Below are 26,752 nucleotides of genomic sequence, written 5' to 3'. Positions count from 1 at the left end.
CTGGGTGGTCAGAAACAACAGCTACGTTGTACAGCAGTTGCAGAGCCTGCAAAGTGACTCCACATGAATTCTACATTCATTTGACGCTTACTTCCATGGCACAGATGAAGAAATAGAGGCCCAGAGAGGTGAAATGACTTTTGGCATGGAATCACACAACATACAATTCATTTATTGAGCAAACAGATGTCATCTACTGTTTGCCAGGCACTGTTTTGGGGGCTAGGAGTATAGCAGCAGGATCCTGACTCAAAAATAAATAAACAAGTAAAAAAACAATTCTGTCTTCACAGAGTTTACATCCAAGTCCAGAGGTAGCAAGTTACGGCCTATGGGTTAAATTCAGCCTGCTTCCTGTTTTTGTATGGCCCTTGAACTAAGACTTCTTTCTTTCCTTCTTTCTTTTCATTTTTAAATGGTTGAAAAAACCAAAAGAAGAATAACATTTTGTGTCACATAAAAAATTATGTGAAATTCAAATTTTAATCCACAGTTTTACGAGAACATAGCCATGCACATTTATTTAGGTGCTCGTTGTGTCTGCTTTCTTTCTTTCTTTCTTTTTTTTTTTTTTTTGAGTTGGAATCTCACTCTGTCGCCCCGACTGGAGTGCATGCAGTGGCCACTCCCGGCCACCGCAGCCTTGACCTGCTGGGCTCCGGCGATCCTTCCGCCTCAGCCTTCCAAGTAGCCGGAATTACAGGCATGCGCTACCACGTCCGGCTGAGTTTTTTTATTTATTTATTGTAGAGATGAGGTCTTGCTGCCCAGGCGGGTCTCTAACCCGCGGGTTCAGGCAATCCACTCACCTCAGCCTCCCAAAGGTGCGGGATTACAGGTTGAGCCACCGAGCCCGGCTCTTGTGTCTGCTTTCATACCTCAACAGAACTGAGTAGTTGCAAGAGAGACCATACAGCCTGCAAAGCTGAAAATATTGACTGGCCATGTATAGAAAAGTGCTTACCGAGCCCTCTTCTAGCAGGTAATGAGGATGTCATGAAATGACAGAAAGGACAATAACTAACATATATCGAATGCTTGCTTTGTGCAAGCACTTTGCTAAGCCCCTCTTTCCTCGGGTCGTTTACTCTTTGCCACAGCTACATTTCTTGCCATTATATCCCCACTGTTTATAGGAGAACAGGAGACTCAGAGACACGAAGCGACTAGCTCAAGGGCACACAGCTAATACCCGGCTATTTAATTTCAAATCTGCTGGGCTAGAGCCAGCCTGAGCTGTTAGCCATTACACAGACCCAGGACTCAGAATCTGATATGGTGAGGCCGATGTCCGCACCCTTTTTCTCCACATCATGTTGCTTCCAAAGTGGTGAGAAGTTCTACAGCCATTCTCGAGGGGCTTTATCTCTCTCACCGTCCGCCCATGCCCCCTCCCAGTCCTGGCCACACCTGCCACCTTCTGTGATCTGGGCTGTTCAGAGGCTCTGGTGAGGTCAGTCGCTGTCAGTGTTTAGGATGGAAGGTGGAGAAACCCAAACACAGGCCAGACTATAGAAACCGCAGAGTGACAGGCAGTGGAGGCAGAGTGGGGGAATGTGGTATCCTGGGGCTCTTACCAGCGGCCCACTTGCCAGGGACGGTTCGTGGCCTAATTAGATAATGTCAAAGTTCCAGCCTTCCCCTCCTGATTTTTGGCCTGGCTTCCTCACTGAGGTTTGCTTAATTAATTGGTAGCAAGAAAAACGCTGGATTTGGTGAAATTCGTCTCTGTCGTGCAGTGTCCCCCACTTTCCCATCCAACCTTGAAGAGGCTCATTAAATCCTCATGGTCAACAGTGGAAGCATGGGTCTAGGCAGGGTGCAGCGTCCATCTCAAGCCCTGCTGTGTGATGCCTGAGCCTCGGGGTTGGGGGCCTCCTGGGGTCATAGATTTAGTCATGGTCTCATTCATTCACTCGGGAAGTCACCTCATCCCTGCTTCTTCGTGTCTTCTGTTTGTTAGTCAATCATTCACTTTTAAGCTCACTCAAATCACAGCCCTTTGGGAGGCCAAGGTGGGAGAATCGCTTGAGGTCAAGAATTTGAGAACAGCCTGGGAAACAGATTACAAAAAAATAAAACCCCACTGATTCACTCATTTGCTCTTGCACAAAGCCCATCACTAGTTCACTCTACGAATTCATTCTTTTGTCACACGTTTGTTGTGAAGCAGCCTGTGCCGCGGAGAGACTGGAGACTTCGAGAGTTGGGCAATCGTGGGCTTCAACCCCGCCTGTCTATCTGTGAGCTCGGGTGTGTTACCCTGGGGAACTCTGCTTCTCAGAAGTGCAGTTTCTTGATCTGCAAAATGGACTTAATAACATCTACCTTGTGTATAGTAACGTGATGCTTGGCACACTGAATAAACGGGAGGCACTGAGTAAAGTAGCTATTATGGCTGTGGCAGGCATGTAGGATGCTAATCATGGGGTTTTGAAAATGAATGTTAGGTTAGGGTCTGGTGAGAGGAGAGGGCTGCCATGTGGGAGGAGGACGTGCACGGGATGGAGAAGCTGGGCAGGCTGGAGCAGGAGTCCTCACGACCTTTCTGTTTTACGGGTGAGGAAGCTGAGCCTGTGTTCCCTCAGTCATGAATGTAGAGCTTGAACGCAGACCCAAGTGTGGCTGGTTCTTGACTCTGCCACCTTGGGAAGAGCTGGCCCTTCTGAGGCAGGAACTGTAGAGGGACAACTCCTTGGGAACTGGGTTCTTTGGGTTGACCTGAGCAGGGAGCAGACATAGGGTGGAAGGGCAAAGCGTCGACACACAGGGAAGGGCTCTCCAGAATTGTCTGCTGGGCCTTTCAAGGCTCCATTCTTTCTTTTCAGAACAGTCCTGTGGGGGACTGGTTCATCCAGGCCGCAGCCTCCCTGCATTGAGTTCTTCTAGATCAGCGAGCTTTAGGACAACGGTCCACCTTCCCTGTCCCCATCAGATGATCACTCCTCATTCCCCAGCCCTTTGCTGGGCTCTGGATAGCAGACAGGCAGATCTGCTCCCTCCCCCCGGGATGGCCAAATGGGGGAGAGGCCCAACAGCACAGACAGTGGAAAGGGCTGTCCCACAGCCATCAGAGGCCCTAGGCTGGAGGCCCCACCTCTGCTGGGGTTGCTGGTGCAGGCAGCATGGAGGCAGTGGACCAAGAAGGAGCTCCCAGGCAGGCCAGGAGAAAGCAGCCTGGGCGACAAAGAGAGGCAGAGAGATGCCACGAGTGGCAGGTGGCACTGTGAGGCTCTAAGTCTTTTAGAGTCTCTGTGCCCAGTGGATTGGGGGAGACCTGAGAAGGTGGCAGTTTTCTACGGACCTCACTTGGGAGAGGACTGGAGGGAGCAGATGAGGGCCAACAAGAGACTGATGGCCCCAGAGTCACACAGTCCAATGGGAGCAACAGACACAACTCTGTCAGGGCGGACTGTTCAGGGCAGCCTTCCTGGAGAACTGGAGCTGGCAAGGTAGGCTGGCATTACCAAGGGGGAGGACTGCAGCGTCCTCCATTACCAAGGGGGAGGGGAGGAGGGAAGCTGAGGGCGGGGAGGGAGCAAGTCACCTCTCTCTGAACCCCAGCTTCCTCTTCTGTAAAATGGGCTCACACCTCCTCTGGGGGAAAGCTGCAGTGATGAAATGAACAGTATGGATGGGGTCTGAAGCCCGGTACCTGCATGGAGGGAGCACTCCGCCCGTCTCTTTCCTCTTTCCCAGCCTGTCGGTGTCTCCACCTTTTCAGCCTGGCCCGGAGAAAACCCTGCATTGCCCGCTTTGAGACCTTGACCCTGGCAGAGTTCCGGGTGTGCTGCGTGGCTAAAGGGAGGGTCAGGAGCTGGGGTTGGAGAAGCCAGGCCAGAGTGGGCTTGGAGGGGGTCTGGGGACTCGCGCTGGAATGGGGATTGTGGTCCAGGTGGGGGCAGGGACCTACAGGTCTGCGTCCATGAGGGGTCGGGAGCACTCAAGGCTCAGGCTCAGATGCCTCGGACCACCGCCGGGACAGTTTTCACAATTGCCTCCTCCAGCCTTACCACCAGAGACCATCTTGCTTTCAAAAGAGCATCCCTTTATTGCCTCCCCCTCCCTTTTGTTTATTTTTTCAAATAAGGAGTTAGTTCACCCTGTGCTGGAGCCAAAGGGAGAGTTTAATGAAAATCAATAGAGAAATTAAAGATGAGCCTGGAGAGGGGAGGAGGGCTTAATTTCAAGTCCAAGAAGAAAATCACCGAGGGCAAGGGATGGGGAATTGCTGCCCGTCTCCAGGCCGCTCCCTCACCCCCACCCTCCGGTTTCCTGGGGCTGCTTCTTGGCGCTGATGTGCCCTGATGTCTGAAGGCCTGAGCCGGATGAAAGAAGGAGACAGGGAGGCTTGGACTCAGCTCTTGAGATCCTAGAGACCCCAAGCAGGAGGAAGTGGACTGCCAGGAGGGGCCGAGGGGAGGCTCTGCGCTCCAGCTGCCATGTACAGGACTCTGTCTCCACTGCCTGCTTCCTGTGCGACTGAGGATGGTCAGAAATAGGTCATGTCTGAAACAAAACAAAATGAGATCTTTCACCAGTTTGTCTCACTCTTTTGCCCATCTCCTTCTCACTGTCATTTTGTAAGGGAGGCAGGGAGAGAGGGTCACCCCCTCCCATTTAACAGAAGAGCACTTTGAGGTTGGAAAGAATAGAGACACTGGGAGGGACAGAGCTTGGGCTGAGAACCCTGCTTTTTTGTTCCCAGTCATAGGTGTCTCCACCCACCCCCATTAGTTGAAAGGTGTAGTGTGCAGACCCCAGGGCAAGGCAGCTACTTCATCTTGCTGGAGTCCATTCTAATATATAAGTACGGCTGCGTAGGGAGAGAGGGGCTGTGAAGGACAGGCAACACATCTCTGCTTAATTCTCTACCTGGGAGTAGCTTCTGGGAAGAGGAAGAGAATGCTCCGAATGGTGGTCTCAGATGTCTCTCATCCCTCGTTGGGGCTCAACCCACCTGGACTTATCACACCCCCAGGCGCTGGCCTCCAACTCCCCTGGGAATGGGCTAAGGCTGTGCAGAGAGCCCAGGATTTCAGGCCAGCCGCCTGTGCTATGACTGGCTGGCAGGCTAGACTAGGAGTGGGGACGGGCACTGCCATTCTGCCCAGCCTTGCAAGGAGGCAGGGCCCACGGCGGAGCCTGCCCCGGGGACTGTGGCCTGTTCACTTCCCCACAGGACAAGGCTCCTGTCTGTCAGCCTTAAGGGTAGGAGTGGGGGCGCTTAGGGGGCCAGAATGCCAAGCGGCAGGAACAAAACCGGCCGCTCTGCCCTGCTGCTCTCTCTCCTCTTCACAAGAATCTGGGCTGAGGTTATGGACCAGTTCTGTCCAGACTGAAGGAAGGCCTTGCTGGCTCAGGGTCTGCTCCCTAACTGCCAGGTCCAGCCTGAATGTGGGGCAGGGATGGGCTTGCCAGGCAATCCGGGGGCCTGAAGCGCAGCAGCTGGTTTGCCGGAGCAGCATTCTTCCTCAGGGACTCGGCTGGACCCCATGTGCTGTGCAATAGCGACCCCTGGTGGACAAGAGCATCAGTGGCAGCTCCGTCAGCCTCCTGGGGCTGCCTTCTATTGAAGCCGTGGAGGTTGCTCATCCTGGGGCCCAGAAGTCAGGGTTAGGGGTGTGTGTGTGTGTGTGTGTGTGTTCCGGTGTGTGTGTGTGTGTGTGTGTGTGTGTGTGTGTCCGGACCTCAGGACCAGCCGTCAGGGCTAGTGTGTGTGTGTGTGTGTGTGTGTGTGCTCTCATGGAAGTGAGGGGGAAAGGATTTACAAATTCAGGGCAATGAGGGCTCCTTCCTACTGAATCAGCCTCCTCCAGAAGGATGATGATGTAGACAGATCTTGCAATCGAATGCCTCCAACTCCCGGACCTTCCCCGAGAGTCTGTCATGTGCCCTCCTAGAGCATAAAGATCCCTGTGCCCCCTCAGCCTGGCACTGGAGATGCCCTTTGAGCAAGCTGCCTCCAGCACATTGCCCCCTTTGTAAACAAGCCTGGGTTCAAGGCCCAGCTCCGCCACGTACTCTCCATGTGTGTGACCTTGCACCTCTCTGAGCCCAGTTTCATTGTAGGTAAAAGTGGAGTGATAATCCCTGCCTTGCAGGCTGTGATGATAGCATGAGTCGATGCTCCATCTATGGGTTATTTTCCCCTTCCCACCAAGCTCCTCCATTCAGGTCCTTGGGGCTTCCTTGCCTAGGAACCTCTGCTTGTGCTGGGGTGCTCCGGCCAGAGGGCTTCACCTCCACTGTTGATTGACATCTAGCTCCCAGACCTCCTTCTGGCCCATTCTCCTCTCTTCTTGATGCTCACACAATGCCGATTCTGGAGCATGTCCTACACTGCCTGCCCTCCGAGCTCGGTCTGGGTTTCCCCACCAGGAGACACTCTCTTGTCCACCCCTTTTGCCCAGCGGGGAATTAACTTGCACACACATGTGAACAGTGTTTGGTGTAGGACTGAATAAATACTGTTTGGAGAGTTCTGGTGCATTCTTCCTCATTGCAGATGAGAGGATAGAAACCCAGCGTGGTGAAGTGATGTGTGCACCCACATTCCCACGATCAGCTGCAAGGCTGAGACCAAAATGCGCAATGTCTGACTTCACTCAAAACAGCCTGACAGGCAGCTGTGAGCAGTTTCAGACCCTGGGCTGGGGCGGGAGTGTGGAAATGCAAGCATTGTAAGGTCCCTTAGCAAGGGCAAAATACCTACAAATTGTTGTATGGGATTTGCCCTGAGTTCCCTTTTGCACCACATAGCGCTGATCATTTGCACAGCTTCTTCTCTCTCCCTCCCTCTAAGTCCTGTGGCCCAGAGCCCAAGTTCTTAGGTCAGGGAGACTTAGGGAGGCTGATGGGCCAAGATGAACTCCGTGAGTCAGCCTGAGATAAGCGAGATGAGTGGAAGGCACCTGACACCGGCCATGTCTCCTGGGTAGAGTCTGCCAGGCTGGGCTAGTGGAGGGATCCTGGGGTTAGGCCTTCCTTTGCCACTGGCTTGCTAAGTGACCACTAGGAAGTTTCCTAAGCCCTATGAGCCTTAAGTTCTCATTTGCTGGAAGTCCCTGTTCTGCTCATATCATGTGGCACAGGAGGCCGTTTCTTGAGATGTAATGGAATGAACAGAAGTTAGAAGGCATTGAGCTGGTTGGGCTGGGGATTCTGGTGCCTGTTCTCTGGGATTGGAGTGTGTTGAGGGGTAGTGCTCCTCCAGGAGCTGTTAGAAGAGAGCTGGGGATCTCTCTATCCCTGTGAATTCATAGATGGAGCCATTGTGTGTGCGTGTGTGTGTGCGTATGTGTGTGTGTGTGTGTGTGTGTGATGGGGTGAGAAGTAGTGCGCTCTGCAGAGTGTAATGCTGGTCAATGTGCATTTCCTGGCTGGCTCCAAAGAATCCAGTGTCAGAGAGCAGAATATAAATAAAAATTCAGATGAAAACAGGATACCGGTGCTGGGGAGAAGGGAAGCTATGCCTGCAGGGAAGTGAACGTGACCCAGGACCCAAGACAAGGTGCAGAGGTGGCAGTCTCAGCCACCAGCACTGGCTTTTCTTTGGCTTCTGGATTGTGGAGGGCGAGAGGAGAAAGGAAGTTGCTGGGGCAGGGTGGGAACTGAGAGGACGATAGAAGGTACAGCATGGTTCGGGAGCAGAATTTGACGAGGGAGGATCCACTTCCTGGAGCAGCCTGGCACTGACAGCACAGCATTTACAGCAAGCCACCCTCAAAGCCAGACCGAGCGTCCACTTCTCCCTGATGGCAAGTGCTAGGTCCTCTGGTTGCCTACAGAGACAGACAGGGAGAGAGAAGGGTGATGAGAAAGAGGAAAGATTTTCAGAAGGGCGAGAGAGGGAGGGAAGATGGAAAGACATACACCCTGTTAATGAACACTTACAGTTTCCAAAGGCGGGTTTCGTTCTCCTTTGGGTGGCTTCAAAAATGCCCATCAAGTTATTGGTAGATTTGTGATAACTGAACATGCGGTCCCCTGCTTGCGACCTACTTCGGTATATAATGCTCTCTTATTATGTTTTAATTTTTATTTTCCCAATGAGTAAGGATTGTGAACACTGTTTCTGTATCCTCTTTGGCTGTTTGATTATCATCTTTTGTGAATTGTAGGTCTGAGTTTTTTGCCCATTTAAAAACATTGAGTTGTTTGTTTTTTCTTATTGATTTATACATTTAAAAAAGTATATTCTATAGCAAATCCTTTAAAAATATATATAGTCAGCCTGTGGTTTGCTTTTTAATTCTCTTAATGGTGTCTTTTGATAAATAGAACTTATTTATTTTGCTAAAGTTCAATTTATTGGTCTTTTCTTTTATAGTTAGTCCATTTAAGAAATCATTGTTTTCTCCAAAATCATAAAGATATTCTCCTACATTTTATTCTAGGAACTTTATTGCTTTACCTTTTGCATTTTGGTTTATGACTTATTTCAAATTAATTTTTAAAATGGTGTTCAAGGTTCATTTTTTCCCCATATGGATACCCAGTTGAGCCAGAACCATTTATTGACAAGACCATGCCTTCAGCACTGAATTGAAGTGATAACTTTTATGTAAGTAAAGTGATGATATATGTATGAGTCTGTTTCTGGACTTTTGTTGTTGTTCTGTTCCATTGGTCTTTTCCCATCCTTGTGGCAGTATGGCACCGAGTCCTTGAAGCCTAGTCAATTTTGATGTTTGATTGAATAAATTCTTCAGCTTTGTTCTTCAAGATAATTTTGGTAATTCTTAATTTCTTTTCATTTTATGTACATTTTAGAATCAGCTTGTCAATATCCATAAATATACTTGCTGGGATTTTGATTGGGAATTTTTAAAATTTAAAGGTAATTTTTTGGATAATTAGCATCATAAACAATAAACAATATAGGGTGTTTCAGTCAATGAACATAGTACATCTTTGTATTTAATACAGGCTCTCTTTAATTTCTCTCAACGATGTTTCAAATTTTCAGTGTTGATAACTTGCCTATATTTTTAGATTTATTTCTAGCTATGTTTTTATGCTAATATAAGTGGCATTTAAAAAAATTTTCTAACTGTTGTTGTTAATACATAGATTGTATAATGACCTTGCTAAATTTACTAATTGATTTTAATAAGTTGTAGAGTCTTTGGGGTTTTCTAGTATATAATCATGTCATCTGTAAAGTAATGACCGTTTTGTTTCTTTTTCTCCCCCCAAATCATTCTACCTTTTTATTTCTTTTTCCTGTCTGATTGCATTGGCCAATACATTGTTAAATAGGAGTGGTTACAATGGATACCTCTATCTTGCTACTGATTTCAGGAGGAATGCTGTCAATGTTTAATTCACTGTTTCATTGTTAAGTATGATACCACTATCATTTTAAGGATTAGAAAATCAAGGCTCAGAGGAGAGGAGTCAAGCTAGTAACTTTGGCTTTTTTCATGCTGAAGGTCATGCAACATCAAGAACAGTGCTGCTTAACTCAGGATATCCACTAACCTTACTTGAGACGTTTAAAAAAATAATTGTGCCAAGCCTCCACCACAGACTTAAATGCAATGAAATTAAATTCAAATTTCTGGTAGTGAAGCCTGGAAATCAGTGTCTTTAGAACTTTCCCAGATGATTTTAATAATCTAAGGACCATTCTGAGAACTGCTAAAGTAGAAGAACTTTTGGTACAAGTCAGATCCCAGCTGTGCCGGTAGTGCTTTGCTAAAAACTCGATATTTTCGTATCAGCACATGCCTAGGAATCCCAACCCAAAGGAAAACCAACCCCCAAATGCCTTCAGGAAATCCATTTAAAATCTTCTATAAGGAAAATTACCTGCTTAACAGATATACATAATACATACTCTTGAGTGATTCGATCCATTTATCTATCTATACCTCTCTCTCTCTCTCTCTCTCTCTCTCTCTCTCTCTCTCTGTTTCTCACTGGCTTGCTTACCAAACAGGTTGTATAATTCCCTCCTACCCCCCACTTTTTTTGAGAGTTGGAGTCTGTCTCCATCACCCAGACTGGAGTGCAGTAGCACACCCCAGTGTTGACCTGCTGGGCTCTGGCAATCCTTCTGCCTCAGCCTTCCAAGTAGTTGAAACTACAGACGTGAGCTACCATGTCCGGCTAATTTTTGATTTATTGTAGAGACTTATTAAGACTTAGAGATTTATTAAGGTCTCGCCAAGTTGCTCGGGCTGGTCTTGAACCCGCGTGCTCAGGCAATCCACTCACTCCGGCCTCCCAAAGTGCTGGGATTACAGGCTGAGCCACCGAGCCTGTATAATCCCTTTAATCCACTGTTTCATTCCCTATTACACATTAATATCTGTATTTATCCACTTCGGCACTTAGCTTTTCACCAAAGATTCTTGTTTGAAACAACCAAAGAGGTTGAGTGGATCTGGGCTATGTTACTTTGGGGGAGCATGATAATATTTCCTGAAGGACTGTTTAATTTCTGTAGCTTTCAACTGAGATGTCTGCTCTGCCACCACTTCATAAAACAAATGCCTTATTATATAAGTGGAGCCTTTAACCTCTCGGATTGTTCACAGAATTCATCCTGAACCCTGTCCCTATCTGGCTTACACTCCACAGTAGACTCTGCTTCTAATCCGTGGGTTCATTTATTCCATCAGTGCTTTGCCTTGTCCCTTGGTCCCTTATCTGTCTTTGCTTCTTTGGGCATGACCTTTGCTCCTCTCTATGATCATACCGGGATTTTCCTTCTGACTCTACCCTAAACAAACAGACCCATCCTGCCTGGACCCATGAGCAGGAATGCAGTCACTTTGTGATTCTCATTTTTCTTGTGCCTTCTGTAACCTTTAGGTGGAGAAAATGTATGGTCTTTAGGTCATTCTCCATCTCCTATGGCTGAGTTTTCACTGCATTTACATGGTTCTGTGTAATTGTTACAACCCAGCAACCAACTCCTCTGCCTCTCTCCAAAAACTGAACACATAGAACAAGCCATTTTCCCAAGAAAACAAAATTCAGAAGTAGCAGACTAGTACCAGTGATATATGATGGACCTTTGTATACTAGCCTGTGCTTCTTAGATGTCTGCATAAAAGCTATCACCGATGCTTTTCCAATAGTCAGTAGGATAACGTTGCTCATAAATCTGATATGTTTACTATATACTTTGGATTCCTCAACTATATGGGTTCTTCTGTGGTTTGATTGTGTACCCTAAAGTTCATGGGCTGGAAACCTAATCCTCAATGCAGCAGTGTTGAGAGGTGAAACTTTTTTTTTTTTTTTGAGTTGGAGTCTCACTCTGTCACCCAGACTGGAGTGCAGTGGCCGGGACCTGCTGGGCTCCGGCTATCCTTCCGCCTCAACCTTCTGAGTAGCTGGAATTACAGGCACGCGCTACCACACCCGGCTGATTTTTTGATCAAGAGATGAGGTCTCGCTGCCCAGGCGGGTCTCGAACCCGCGGGCTCAGGCAATCCACTCACCTCAGCCTCCCAAAGGCGCGGGATTACAGGCTGAGCCACCGAGCCCGGCTGAGAGGTGAAACTTTTAAGAGACGATTAGGTCATGATGGCTGTATCCTTGTAAATGGATTAATGCCGTTATTGTGGGAGCGAGTTAGTTATCTCAGGAGTGGGCTCCTTAGGAAAGGATGAGTTTGGTCTCCTTCCTATTTCGTGCCTGCTTGCCTGCCCTTTTACCTTCTGCTACCGGATGAAATAGCAAGAAGGTCCTTGCCCGATGTGGGCCCCTTGGTCTCCATAACTGTAAGAAATAAATCTGTTCTTTATAAATTATCCAGTCTCAGGTATTTTAACAGCAGCACAAAACAGACGAAGACAACTTCCATGCTCCTTCTCCCACTCCCCAGGGGGAATCTCAGCATTCACCTGCTCCCTCTGGTGCATTGGCCCTGCTGCCTAGGTGATGACCAGGCCAGACCATCCTCATCACCACTGAGGAAAATCTGGCCTCAAGCCCAGACCCATCCCATTCTATGTAAAAGCTAATTATCGATAAGTGCTTCCAGCAGCAATTTCTTTAGCAATGTGAAAGTATCTTGATTAGATTGTTTGCTTGGCGTCATTAAGTTTATGACTGGGGATGGAAGTGGGTGTTGTGGGGATGCGGACTTTCCTAAAACAAGACCAGTGTTTGAGGCAGCTGGCCTCAGGCTGGGCTACTCCTGGACCCACCATAGGAGCTGAGCTGAGCATCCCTTGCTGACCTGGCCCTTTCACCAGCTTCTCCCTTTTGCCCTTCCCAGAAGCCCCATGGAGGGAGACACAGGACAAGGAGTGGAGAGTCCAGGATTGGAGTCTCAACCCTGGCATTAATTTGCCGTGTGGCCTAGGCAACTCTTCTTCTCCCTGGGTCTCCTCCTCTCTTAGCTCACACTTCAGAAGTTAACTGCTGTGTGTCAGACTGGGAACTGAGGATCTAGAGAATTCGGAGTAGGGGCTGCCCTTAGTGGACCAAACCTAGCTGGGGGATGTGCCTGTCATCCGATGAGATCATTCAATGCAATTTGTGCTCTAGCTGAGGTCAGGGCAGAATGGGGTGGTGGCTGGGAGGACAGAGACCGCCTCTGTCTGGGGGTGGTGAGTGGGAGTTCACAGAGGAAGTGACTTCTGACAGAGAGGAGTGAGGAAGAAAACAGGAAGATGACCACTTCCACGAAGTAAATTGTGTTTCCAGTGCCTGTGGAATATCCAGGCAAATTGTTTTGGGAATTAAACATAAAATGAACCAATAGCAGTTTGGAAATGTAGATGTGAATCTCAGGACAGAAGATCAGGGCTGGAGGCCTGGGGTTGGGGGTCATCACAGTGAGTCACTGAGGCCAGCTGGGTTTGGGTGCCTTTGTCAGATAGGGTACCGAGTGGGAAACACCTGGCGTATGCAAAGGGGGAGAGGCCCGAGTGAGCAAATGGCAGGAGGTGACCAGCTAGGGAGGAGATGAGCCCCCAGAGTGTGGTATCCTGAAGTCCAGGGAGGAGGGCGGAGCAAGATGGAGAGAATTCTCAGCAGGGGTAGGGGTTACAGAGAGGCCAAGTAAGAGGGACTAGGAGACTGGGGTTTGCATCAGACAATTTCCCAAATCCTTTGTAAATGAATGCTTTCTGTCCATTTCTGCTTTCTACCTCACTCCCTGTCTCGCTTCCTCAATTTTTTGTTTCTGTATCTTTGTTTCTCCACCTCTGTCTTCTTTATTCCTGCTTCATCTCTGTGTTGGTGCCCAGGTCAGAACCTTTCCCCATGTTAGTGCTTAGTAAAAGTTTGTGGAACCATGTAAATGCAGGGATAATACTCATTTTCTCTTTATTTCCTTCTGAGGGATTGTAATGGTTCATCTTATTGTTCCTGGTCAGGAATTAGAATAGGAACTAGTTCTGGGCTGCATGACTGGAGGATATCCAAACAAGTGGGTAAACTTGTGGGGACCAACACAAAGAGCTCTCAGTGGGGTTTCAGTCCTAGAAGAGTGTGCAGGAATAAGTCCTGGTGAGCAGGTCAGTCAGGAGGCTGGGACAGGAAGGTGGAGTGAGCTAGAACTCAGGGCCTCAAGTCTAGGAGCAGTGATTGCAAGCCACCAGGGAGGGATGGTAGGGAATAATGGTGCCGCCATGTAGCATGCCCTATGCATGCAATCTCTCATGAAATGTTTCAATAATCCTCTTAGGTTGATATTTTTATCTCCAGTGTATAAGGGAGATAAAACACTATGAGATTGGTATTATTATCGCCATTTTATAAATAAAGACTGAAAGATTGTTTAGCTAGAAGGGGCAGAGGCAGGATTCAGATCCAGGTGGTCCTCACTCCGAAGCCTGGGCATGTTCTGATACTGTAGGAATCGACTCAGATGTTAGGAAGCCCAATGGCTCCTTCAGTGGCCTCCCATTGTGGTAGTAAGCTGGCTGGGTTGCAGCTGCTGAGATGGTAATGGATATGGAGATCAGCTTGGGCTGGGGGCAGCCTGTTGGCAGCAGGCTAAGTAGCAGCTTAGCAGAATCAGAATCAAAGGCCAGGTAAAACCATCAAATATAAAATGAGCAAAACATATGAACAGGCAGTTCATAGAAGAGGAAATTCAACTTGCATGACACAAAAGCCCAAATAAACTAAGCCAAAGCAAAACAAAATAGTATGAAAAGACTTTCAACCTCATTAGTAAGTAGAGACATGCAGGTTAAAATAGAGTCTTTATACCCAAAAAATGGGCAAACATTTAAAAGTCTGAGAATATTAAGTACTGACAAGGATATGGAGTTGTGTGCTTACATATTGCTGGTGGGAGTATAAATTGTTACAACCATGCTGGAAAACAATCTGTCAATACCAGTAAAGTTAAAGAAGTGAAAATGCTATGCCTTAGAAATTTCACTCCTAGACTGAGGACTCTAGAGAAACTGGCACATGGTCCCCAGAAGACATTTAGAAGAATATTTATAGTGGCACTGTCCATTATAGCAAAAACTGGGAAACCACTCAAACACCCATTGCTAGGAGAATGCATAAATAAGTAGTAATTAATTTATACAATGAAATACCTTACAGCAGTGAAAATAAATGGACTGTAGCCACATGCAGCAACAGGAAGGAGTTTTATAAACATAATGCTGACTGGGGAGAAAAGCAAATTCTATATACAAGCTGATACCACTTATGCCAAGTACAAAACCTTATAAAACCAAACAATATACCTGCATACAAATGTTTATCATAGCATTGTTCACAATAGCAAGAACCTGGAACCAACCATGCTGTCCATCAAAAGAGGACTGGATTAAAAAAATGTGGTATGTATATATGATGGAATACTATGCAGTCATAAAAAAGACAAAATCATGAATTTCGCAGCAACCTGGATGGAACTAGAGTCTATAATACCGAGTGATCTCTCACAGAAACAAAGATCTGAGTATCACATGTTCTCACTCATAAGTAGACCTTGAACAACTATCATAATATTATAAGAAAAGGACTGACAGTGGTGGGGAACTATGGGGGGAGGGTAGGGAGGGGAAGGGGTTGGGACTAATGGTAGAAAATATCTGTCTGGGGGTGGGGAGACACCCCTTATTAACAAGGGTGCCTGAACAATGCACATTTGTATACCTAATCCTTAACTGTACCCCACAATTTTATAATAAAAAATATGTTAAAAAACCCAAACAATATACACATGCAATAAATGTCTAAAGAAAACAAGGGAATGATAAGCATAAAAGTCAGAGTAATGGCCCATCTAGCAGAGGAAAGCAGAGCTATGAGATCAAGGTGTACAAAGGTTTTTCTTGGTTTTATTTCTAAATAAATATAAATAAACTAGAATTTCTGGACATTAGTCATATACACATATACATACAGGTGTTCATTTTATTATTCATCATACCATATAAATTTGACATGAATATTCTCTTTTGAAGGGATTATATATTTCATAATTAATGAATTAGCAAAAGAGCTGATACATATAAAACAAATTAAAACAAATGCAAGACAATGGGAAGATGGTAATTGTATAGAAAAGACTCCACAGATTCTCTGTGAAACCATAGGGCAGCAACAAAAATCAGAGTCCACATCCGGCTGGGGGGACTTTCTTGGGGTCAAGAATCTGTGGACTTTATGACCTCATGTCGGCAATTTCGCCAACACTGTCTTTTCCTATAAAGGACTTGGTTCACAATAATCCCCTCCATCTTCAATACCTTCTCTGCCTTCTCTTGTCTAAAGTATGTCCTCAAGGCTTTGATCATATTTTACTTTCTTGCATTTATTTCCCATTTACTGAAAAGCCAGGCCTGGAGCAGCCAAGAGGAACCATACTGTGGTCTGCAACCTTCCACAGGGGAGCCAGATAGATGAAGGATTAGAGGGTCACATCACTGTAGTGCTTCTCCGAATTGCTGGTTCATAAAAGCCAGCTGTGCACCTATTAAAAAGTGAATTCCCAGCCCCATGCCCCCCAAGATTCTGGTAGAATAGTTCTGGGTGGGGCACGGCAAACTGCTCTTAGGAAACCCTCACTGAATTTGTTGCAGCAGGGCCACAGATCTCACCTGGAGAAACGGGGTTCGTTAGTGTGATAAACGGACGATAGCAGAAGCATTGGATGCGTGAGACCCGAAGAGGGCCACCTCCCCCACTGGGGTGTGGACATTAAGTCAGGGCCAGCTTCCAGGAGGCCTCCCTGTAAAGCATCCTCATTGGAAGTCACACAGTATGATGGTTATTTGTGAATGTGAGTCATCTCCCCACTGCAGGGACACTCTTCCCTGGTTTGCCTTTGTTCCAGCACAATGCCTGGCATGCAGTATGTGTCAGGGGAATTTTACTCAGCAGATGTGCAGAGCAGCATCATGGCCTGGAGAGCAGGCAGGCCTGGCATTCAGGCCTTGGGTGACACCAGGCCCTGGGACTATCATCAACTCCTTGGCCTCTCTGGTGTGGTCATATCGGCCTATCTCCACACACGTGTTGGGGATAAGGGCAGATACTGGTTTGGGTCTGAGTGGTATTCTCACCTGGGTTGGGAACCAACCAGGGTAGCATCTACAACTAAGATGAGATTAAAGAGACTGGATTGATTGAGACATTTCCCCATTAGAGACCCTGTAGCTTCTTAGCAATGGGCTGATCAGTGCTGGAAGGAGGAGAAAAAGGATGAAGGCCAGGCAAGCCAAGAGGTTTCTTCTGTTGGCACTAGGGCTGCTTCCTTTTTCTCAGCATAGAGCAGCCCCCTTTCCCTTCCCGAGGCCCAAATGAGGATCCTCTCCAAGGGCCTATTAGTCAAACACCTGGCAAGAATCCAGTCCTGCCAGGGCTGCCTGGCCGCTGTTTTTCCCTTTTATTAAGCACATCCAGGTGAGTTTTATTGCGGACAGTTCCCTGGGCTCCTGTTTCCACATTTGTCTCCTTTGAGTCTGAGATTGCCAAAGGCTTTCACAGCTAATGGACCTTACAGCTCCCAAGAGCCATTTAAGGGAGGCACTGAACAGTGGTGGTAATTAGTTAAAGGAAAGGCAGACCTCTGGAGACCCACTGGAGCTGAGTGGCAGGAGATGTAGGGACAGAACCTCAGGCCCAGGACAGGTGTAGGGAGCATCACCACAAGCTTCTCCTCACCTCTCCTCTCCCGGTTCTTCCCTCACCCCAATCCCTACCTCCCCTCCTAACTTGGTAAGGGCTCCTGGGCGCTTGATAGCAGTTCCTCAGGCAAGCTGGTGTCTGGGGGAATCTGGGGGCTGCAGCAGCATTGCTGAGCTAATCTTGACAAGTGACTACCCCCCTTGCCTCCAAGTTTCAAGTTTTGACCCTTGATGGAGACTTTGGTCTGAGTTCAGGTGTGTCTTCTCAGGAGGCAGCAGAATGTTCTGTTCAAAACCTGGGCTTGGAAACAAGACCATTTGTGTTCAAATCCCAAATGAACTACTTTTAAAGTTGGTGATCTTGGGAAAGTCAGTGAACCTTTCTGTGTCTCAATTTCCTCATCTATAAAATGGGGATAATAATACTGACCTTAGAGGCTTATTGTAAGGAATGTATATTATAATCACATATGTAGTCTACTTAGAGTGGCGCCTGGCACACTATAAGCACTTGATACGCAAAAGCTATTCTCATACAAAGAGCAGGTCTGACTGGGACAGAGCTAGGAAAATGACGTCCTTATCTGACACTCATGTGCTGTCAGGCCCAGGTTTGCTCCTCTGTGATTGGGCATAGATAGCAAGGCCTTCAGGGAAGCAAAGCAGCCTCCTTTCTATAGGGGAGGATGGTGGAGGACAAAATGGGGATGGAAAGACGGAACTCACCCTGTTTCTAAATCCAAGGAAGGGAGGAGGGAACCAAAATTTCCAGGGCATCTTTCTAGATCAGGCATTGCCTGCTTTATCTCTAATCCCCCGACACCCTGTTGATGGGTGAAGAAACAGAACCTCAGGGAGGCTAAGTGACTAATACCAAGTTCATAAGAGCAAGGGAGAGGGGAGTCATTATTGGAGTTCGGGGATGTTTGACATTTCTAAGTGACTGTTCTTGCTACTCTGTTTTGCTGTGGTGGATGACCAGGGTCCAGCTTCTGAACACTTGGGTTGATGTCTGCCTTCTAGAAAGTCCATGGGAGCTTACTGGTCTCTGCTGGATTCAAAGGAGAGGCTTCCAGGTGTCAGGGTTTGGGTCATCCTGAGGTCCTTGTCACCACGTTGTCCCTGGCTCCACACTGGGTGCTGGGCTGTTCTGGGAAGCCAGGGCTGGCCTCATAGGGACTTGAGTCAGTCTCATTTCTGTCATAAGCATTGGTGCCCTCCCAGAATGCAACAGTAAACTCCCTCTCTCCAACTGCAGGTGGATGGTGTTCTGTGCTTGGCCGACATCCTGACTGATGACAGTCACTCAGAAGCCACACGGGCTGAGGCTGCGGCCGTGGTGGCCCAGGTCACCTCCCCACACCTTCCCTTCACACAGCATCTCAGCAGCTTCCTAGAGAGCATGGAGGAGATTGTGACAGCCCTTCTCAGTGAGTCACCCTGGGTGTGCGGGACCACTGGGTGAGAGGGCCTTGGTACAACTGTCCTCTCCAGAGCCAGTAAGGTCTTCCTGTCCTCTCCTCAGTACACCCCAAATATCTCCTTCACTTGCTGAAATTCCACTATTAATGGGTCAGAGTCAGGCCCTAAAGAGCGCTCTATTGTCCAGAATTTCCTATTAAGATGCAGGTAGCTCTCCAAGAAGCAACCTGAAGTTTGATTAGTCTGGGAGCAATTGGTCTTTTATAAGGGAGTCCAGGACAAGCTCCAGGGAGGAGTGAGGTCTCAAATTTTGAGGTTCAGATCTTTGGCCAGAGAGACTCTGATGGGCTCTGTTCCTAAATTTCCCAGTCATTTGTGTACCCAATGACTGTGGCAGCAACACATGGGGGCAGATGGCTTTTCACAGAGCACGAGCTCACCACAACTTGCTGCCTGAAATTCCACCACTGATCTCACGTCATGGAGCCTTGAAAGCATTAATTCTTCTAGGTTCCCTTGGTTAGACGTATGTATTCTTGGCAGGAGAATCATAGCCTCCTGTCTAGAATATGCTCTTTTCCTCATTTTCCTTTACTGAATTACAGCAACTGGGACTCATCTGGATAACAACCCTCAGGGAACTTGTTTTGCAAATCACTTCTTTCTTTTAAAAGTGCTGATGGTGATCTGTATTTTTACTTCTATCTCTGATGTTTATTGTAGAATAAGAATAGGGCTGGCCCTTAGAGACATAAGAAGACTATGTAAGGAAAGGAAAAAAAAGATAAAAGTTGGGGTTAGCTCTTGGAGTCACGAAACCAGGGCTAAGAATATCAAATTTAGGGGCAGCATAGCACCTTGGGCTAGGAGTCAGAACCCTGGGTTTGGGCTCTGGCTTTTCACTCCTCCATTCAACAAGACCTGTTGAGCAGCAGCCCTGGGAAGATACTGTGTGAGCTCCTGCCACTCACTTACCATGTCACATTTTACAGCTCACTCTGCAGTTTTTCCAATGTGTAAAGCAAGCAGTTGCAACTCATTTCTCTCAAGGGTCCTTCTGGCTTTGCAGTTTTAAGATCTGCAAGTACTTTGCACATAGGAGACATCAGTTAAGTTGACTTGATGGCTGATTCTAGTCATGGGGCAGTGGCAGCCATAGGCCAGCCTGGGATAAATCAATTTGCCAGCATTCACATTCATTCAAACCTAAGAAAACATGGAAGCCAACTGTTGAAAATCTTGGCTGGAGGGAGCTCAAGAGACAGTAAAGTCTCATGCCCCCTCTCCAGGAGAAGAAAATTAGGCCTGGGGAGGTCAAGGAACTTTCTCAAGCCCACACAACAGCACTGGGATTCACGTATTCTAGGGGTTTCATACTCAGACATCCACCAGAGACCAGCAAGAAACATAAATCAGTTGAAGAGAGTCAGATGGAAGGAGGAAATAAGGAGCTTTGAGTTCTGTATCAAATTGAAAAGGGGGCAGTCACTGGTGAGCTCCAGTTGATTGTTGCCATGTAGGAAAGGCCAAGATTTATTTATTTGTTTTGAGTTGGAGTCACACTCTGTCACCCAGGCTGGAGTGCAGTGGCACAGCTCACGACCACCCCAGCATTGGCCTGCTGGGCTCCGGCGAGTCTTCCACCTCAGCCTTACAAGTTGCTGGAACTATAGACGTGCGCTACCACACCCAGCTAATTTTTGATTTGTTATAGAGAATAGGTCTCACCAAGTTGCCTGGGTTGGTCTTGAACCCGTGGGCTCAGGCAATCCACTCACCTTGGCCTCCCAAAGTGCTGGGGTTACAGACTGAGCCACTGATCCTGGTCTGGAAAGGCCAAGATTTTTAAAGATAAGACATAAATTGTAAATTTTATGGAAAATCTCTCAATTTATAAATGGAATCAAATAATAAACAAACAAACCCAAACATATATGATCCAAATGACCTTTCACTATTGTCGTAAACCTAGCCTGTTGCTTCTTTGTTCAAGCTGGATTTCTCCCTGGAGATGGGACGTCTTCCTGTTTATTTCACCCTGATGAAGATGCATTATGGAGTCCACTCTGAGATTCAGCAGATATCTTCTGGGCGGGAGGCCAGAGCTCCCTTCTTTGGTGGGAAATAGCCCTCCAATTTCTTGCCATTCCCTGGAAACACTTATAAATGAGTCACTGGAATCCTCAATTTAATATTCCTAAGACATCCCAGGTGACTCAGACTGTAGTTCAAATAAATGTGCAGCAAAATTAAAAGGCACTTAGATGGTTGTGTTAATAATTGCTGTGTCGGCAGTAACAGTAACTGCATGAGAATGAGAGGGACTGTTTGGACTTAGAAGAAATCTTACAGCAGAGTGGGCCACTGAGCTCTGTGGTTTCACCCCAAACCCTGGATATAGGGAGGTGGCCTGGAAGGGTTGGGATGACCCCAGTGAATCTCCCAAAATCAGAGATTGAGGCAATCATTGGATAATGGGAATCACAGAGTTCTTAACTCCTTGGCTAATCTGTTGTTCTAGCCTTGTGTAGTTAGATTAAGACTGAGTTGTTCAGTGGTCACACCCGGGCTATGGGGAGCACAGCTGCTCACGGACTGGCATTACCCTCCCAATAGGACTGGAACTTGGGGATATCACTGGGAATGAGTCAAATAGGCTGAGAAAGTAGAAGCAACCTGGAGTGTAGGAAGACTGGGGTCTTTGGAGTCAGGCAGATCTGGATTTGAGTCCAGCCTCCAGCAATTATTTACTGGCCATAAGACCACAGGCAAATCACTTAACACTTGAATCTTCAATTCCTTCATTTACAAAGTGGTAAACATTAGATTGTTGTGAGAATTAAATGACTTAATTCGGTAAAAAAAAATGTACAGTCGAGCCTGGCACAGAGTAAACGCTCCATAAATGGCAGCAACAGCTGCTGCTTCTAGTTTCTCTGAGACTCAGCTATTTGTAAATGGAGACAAACATTTTCTACTTTGAGGGTGCTCAGAGTTTAACGGCACAGTGCAAGCCCCACTTCAGGTGCTCAACTAATGTTATTGTGTGTCCCTTCTTCTGTAGGGACACATGGTTGCATGCACTGAAGGTGTCAGTTGCAATATCAGAAGCTGAAAGTACAGACTCTTCGGAGACAAGAACCAGGCACCAGGATAGAACACAGTTCAACTCTGTCGCCTGAACCTTCTTTCTCTCCTGGGCCTGTTTTCCTGAAGTGTGGCTTCTCCTTTTGTGTTTATAGAGATATTATCAGTAGGAGAGATCTGGACAAGGGAAGCACCTTGGCCTGCAGAAAAGTTAGAGCTGAGGGTGAGAAGTTTGGTCCACTGGGATGAGGGAAGAACCATGGACAGCGCCCTGTTATGCCTCCTCCTGAGATGGGTGTCCATTCCAGGTCCTCTGGAGCCCACATGGGATGGGGAGGATGTGTAAGGTGATGAAGTGATGGGACCACTCTCCTTCTGAAAGGCCCTTGGTACAATTACAAATAGTAAGTGGAAGAATTTGGTGAGGGCTGGGATCTGACCACTAGAATCAGAGAGGAAGATGCTGACATGCAGGGGCTTGGTATAGGACTTCCCTGCAGCCTGTTGACTCTTCTCCCGGGACCAAAAGGAAGTGCTGAGCCTCTACAGATGGCAGCTGGATGGATAGGGTCTCTGTTTTACCACCAGACTCTTTCTTAAGGCCAATTTAGCAGCAGGCTAGCAATTGTAACTGGAGACACAAATGCAAAAGGAGCTCTCTCCTGTCTCATGGCCTTTGTGTTTGCTGTTCCTTTGGTCTAGATGGTCCTCCTCCCCTTTTCACCATGGACTTCTTTATTCTCTTAAGATATCAGCTGTAAAGTCAAATTCTCAGGGAAACCTTCCTTATGCACTTCAGTGGGCCCTTAGTTATTCTGTGTCCTAGCACTTTTTATTTTATCCCTTATATTTATCAAAACTTGCAATTACTTATAATAATTTTTTTAAAGTTCATTTTCTCTTGCCCACTAATTGAGTGTAAGCTCAACAAGGAATGGACCTGAACTATTTTGATCACCGTGCTATGTTTCCTCCTTTGTCATTTAGAACTGTGCCAAGAGGCCTCGTCTGGAGAAGTCTTCCTGCTGGCTTCTGCGGCTCTTGCCAACATCACCTTCTTTGACACAATGGCCTGTGAGATGCTCCTGCAGCTGAATGCCATCCGCGTCCTCCTGGAAGCCTGCAGCGACAAGCAGAGAGTGGACACGCCATACACCCGGGATCAGGTGAGAGGCTTGGAAGGCCCCAGGCCCAGTAACCTGTAACTATGGAGACAGAGGTTATCAGGCCAGGGCTTAGTTTTCGGGATTGGGGGAAACAGCATGACCTGACAGCATCTGGTCGGTTCCGTTAGTCCCTTTTTCTGGTGCTATGTGCTTTGTAAGCCATAGGAGCTAGAGGGATATGTTATCTACATCTCTCGTTGACCTTGAAGCCTTTCTCTAAACTCATCCCAACCACTATAGGGCCTTCTTCTATCTCCATTCAGACTGTCCATCCTGGGAGACAGAGAGATGCATGGGAAGTCTCTGACCGTCTTCTGAAGGTCTTGTCGCAATCATGCTGGTGCCTGCCTGACATTGAACCCTGTAATAAATTGCTTCCCTATCTGCCTCCATAAAAAACGGGGTTGAAGCAGAACCTTCATGCTGGGCCTCAGCCTCTGTATCAGTTACAATTTTAAAAAAATACTTGAGCTTTATAGAAGATTTTATTTGGTGTAAAAAGATCTTACTGCTAAAAGTGTTTGGAAACACTGAATGAGGGGGTTTTAAAAGACTCTTTGATATTCAATGTTCTGGAATTTTATGAAAACCCACCTCTGGTAATACTCAGCCTCCCATTTCCCCACCAAGGGTGGGGGTGATGGATCAGGTGGGCTTTAGGTCTCTATAAATCCCACTTGGTACCTGAGCTCTAAGTTAGATGATCCTCTAGCAAGCAACCCAGCTTATCCCTGTTTGCATTTTAGGCCCACCCCCCATCTGTCTCTTCTAGCTCAATTTCTTAGCTGAAGCTGCCATGGCTTTGAGTTCTAGCTCCTACACCAGCGGCTCCAGAAGAGCCTTCCCTGATTGCTTCAGCTCTCTGGAATTTTGCCTTTTTTTAAAGAGTCTATACCTCACAATGAAGTGTTGACTCAACGAATGACATTTATTTCTCCTAATTAATTCATGTATTTCATTTTCCCTTTGAGAGTATGATCCCTGTTCTGTACTTTCCTGGGATTTCTTATGACCTCTAGCCCAGAGCTGGCACCCTTGGGAAAGTTTCCCAGTGCCTGTTAGGGGTATGAAAGGGAAGAAGCAGGATGACACTTCACCAGTTGTTTCATATTGTTAGTGTGGCTGACCATAGACTCCCATTTAGAAAACTTTCTAGTATCTAAGCATTTACATATGGGGGTTCCTAATAATACTGTGATGTTGTTGATATTTACCCCATTTCGTAAACAAGAGCAATGAGGCTCAAGTGGATGTTCCCCAAATCATGTGATTGGTAAGTAGCTAGCCAGCATTTAAATCAGGATTAAATTTAAATACTGACTTAGACCTTGATCTTTGACTCTCACCTGCTGCCATCTTTGAAAATTGAGGGAGGAGGCAGTGTAGTGGGATCAGAGAGACTGGGTGTTGGCCATGCCTGGGCCATTTGTTAATTGGGTGACTTTGGGTCCATCAGAGCCTCTTGGATATATATATATTTTTTAACCTGTAGGTAGGGACATTGCTATCTACTTTGCAGGATTATTGTGAAGGTGAGTGAGATAATATAGGTAAGGACCTGATGCAAGGCTTGGCCCCTATTAAATTCTTAATAAATGTTGAATGTTATTATTTTTCAGACCTCATATTCCAGGGAAGAGCCCGAATAGTGAATTATACAAAATCCTTAACATGGCCTTCCAAGCCATGGATGATAAGTTCTCATTTCTAAGAGTTATTCAGGCCCCCACCCCCACCCCACTCCCACCCAGAGACAAAGTATGACAGTACAAACATAAAAAGCGGTGGTCTACTGGGCTGGCCATTGACCTGATTGACTCCAAAAGGGGGCATGTCCAAAGTCTGTTGTGGTCACAGCCCTTGGTTATGAGGGGGTGGGGTGCTAGAGCGCCCATGCTGTGGGATCTGCCTTCCTCACTCTCATTTCTTCTTTAGCTAGACTCTTGCAGTTGGGCATCTCTTAAGTCTCTTCATTTCCAAGTGCTTCTCCTGTGACTAGCTCTGGTCATTCATACAAGTTCCAGTAGTGAGGCAATAAGAACAGGGAGTTTGGAGTCAGATGACCTGAGTTTGAAACTCTTCAGTTGCTAATATTCATTATCATTTTGGGCAGTTCACCCTGAACCTCACTTTCTTCATCTGTAAAATGAAAGCAAATAAAACTATTTACAAAGTGGAAATAAAAATTAAATAAACAAATGACTATAAAATCTTGGTACAGATCCTGGCACAAAGAAAATATTGAATCAACGGAAGCCACCGTCAATGTTATATTAGTGGCATGCAGCACTGAATGGGACCCTCCAGAGAGGAGTTCTCTCATCTGTAAGATGGGTATAGCCTCTTCAATCTCAAACATCCTGTGACCCTTTCTTACCACAAGGAGTGACTGGCTCCCTGTTGAAGCGTCATTGATTTCTAGGGAAGAGGGGCTCAGGGTAGGGAGAGAATGTAGTCAAGCTGTAGAAGATAGTTGTCTCTGCAGTTGGAGTCAGGAGCTTTTGCTGTGACCCCACTGTCTGATCTGGGCACGAGTCCCACTGTCCTCAGGATGGCCTCACCTTCTGCCCTGGCTCAGAGCAACCACTTAGCTAGTGAGAGCGCACCCATTAAAGAAACAAATGGCTCTTTCCTGTGGCAGAGGGAGGATTAAGGTGATCTGAGGGCTCTCTGTAATGAAGACAAAGAAGATGAATTAGGCTCTGAAGTGCTCACCGCCCCCTGAAATACTTAGGAGATTAAATGCCCCATGCGGCTTCCGGTAATGAATCTGCCAATGACGCCAGTGCTGTGCGCAACCTCTTGGATCTACCCTGTGTCCACTATTGTTTGGACATCTCAGTGAGAACCCCTGTCATCCTGGCAAGCTGGGTCTACTTACTTGTCCAACAAAAGCCTGGCTGGCCATGCCTACCCCGTACCCACCCTTGGGTGGTGAGAGCAGCCTCAGGCCCGGGCGCTTCCATTTCCTTCCAACTACTCTAGAGGAAGGTGGTGTGGACTGCAGCTGACATGGTCAGGTATTGAGGAGAACCCCTTGCCTAACAGAGATTTGGAGAGACCTATGTTTCCATGCCCAGGAGGTATTTTCCAGGGGTCATGCTGCCCAGAGAATCCAGCTACAGACTTGATGGGGAGGTGGGAAAGGCCCTGTCTCCAGGAGTATTGGCGAACTTCCCTTGCCCATCACACAGTGACAACCTAGGGTGGAAGGGCCCTGGTTATCTTATCTAACCCACAACAGAGACTTTTACTGAGCCTTATATTTTGTGACCTTCAGAAATTAATTGCGTTTATAGAGGTAGAGGTGCGGGTATATATTTTCCATAGAAATCCATCATCTGTTTGGCATTTTAGAATGACCAGATTTTGTAGCATTTCTGGGGCTTCACTGTGATTATCATTTATCAGAAGCCCACTGATCAGAAATGCCAGTTACTAGGGACTGCGATTTTGACTCATGTCTCAAAAGTCCTCTATAGTTTATAAAGCTTTATTATATACAGGTATGACACATTAGAAACAGTACAGGTTGTGCATTCAGACAGACCTGAGTTCAAATCCTGGATCTGCCATTTCCCATCTATGTGACCTTGGACAAATCACTCAACCTCTCCGAGCGATTATTCCTTCATCTGTATAATGGGGATACTAACATTTCTTTCCTTCTCACATTAGATAGGATACTGCTTATAAAATACTTAGAACCAGCCGGGCTCGGTGGCTCAGCCTGTAATCCCGCGCCTTTGGGAGGCTGAGGTGAGTGGATTGCATGAGTCCGCGGTTCGAGACCCGCCTGGGCAGCGAGACCTCATCTCTACAATAAATCAAAAAATCAGCCGGGCGTGGTAGCGCATGCCTGTAATTCCGGCTACTCGGAAGGCTGAGGCGGAAGGATCACCGGAGCCCAGCAGGTCGAGGCTGCGGTGGCCGGGAGCGGCCACTGCACTCCAGTCTGGGCGACAGAGTGAGACTCCAACTCAAAAAAAAAAAAAAAAATACTTT

The 26,752-nt window shown here is 47.0% G+C and overlaps 1 protein-coding gene across 3 annotated transcripts in view; it reads left to right on the top strand.

Annotated features, from left to right (window-relative positions):
* Positions 1-26,752, top strand: part of INSC (INSC, spindle orientation adaptor protein) — a 137,306-nt gene that overhangs the window by 94,466 nt on the left and 16,088 nt on the right. For all 3 annotated transcript variants that reach the window (XM_008067925.2, XM_008067926.2, XM_008067927.2), the window contains 2 exons: positions 18,331-18,502; positions 22,569-22,747. In XM_008067925.2, the coding sequence (XP_008066116.1) occupies positions 18,331-18,502; positions 22,569-22,747 (351 nt within the window). The remainder of the gene's footprint in view (positions 1-18,330; positions 18,503-22,568; positions 22,748-26,752) is intronic.

The sequence above is a fragment of the Carlito syrichta genome, unplaced genomic scaffold, assembly GCF_000164805.1.
Source record: "Carlito syrichta isolate Samal-C Ts95f unplaced genomic scaffold, Tarsius_syrichta-2.0.1 Scaffold309824, whole genome shotgun sequence".
In the NCBI taxonomy this organism is placed as follows: Eukaryota; Metazoa; Chordata; class Mammalia; order Primates; family Tarsiidae; genus Carlito; species Carlito syrichta.
This window is presented reverse-complemented; position numbering and strand designations above follow the sequence as displayed.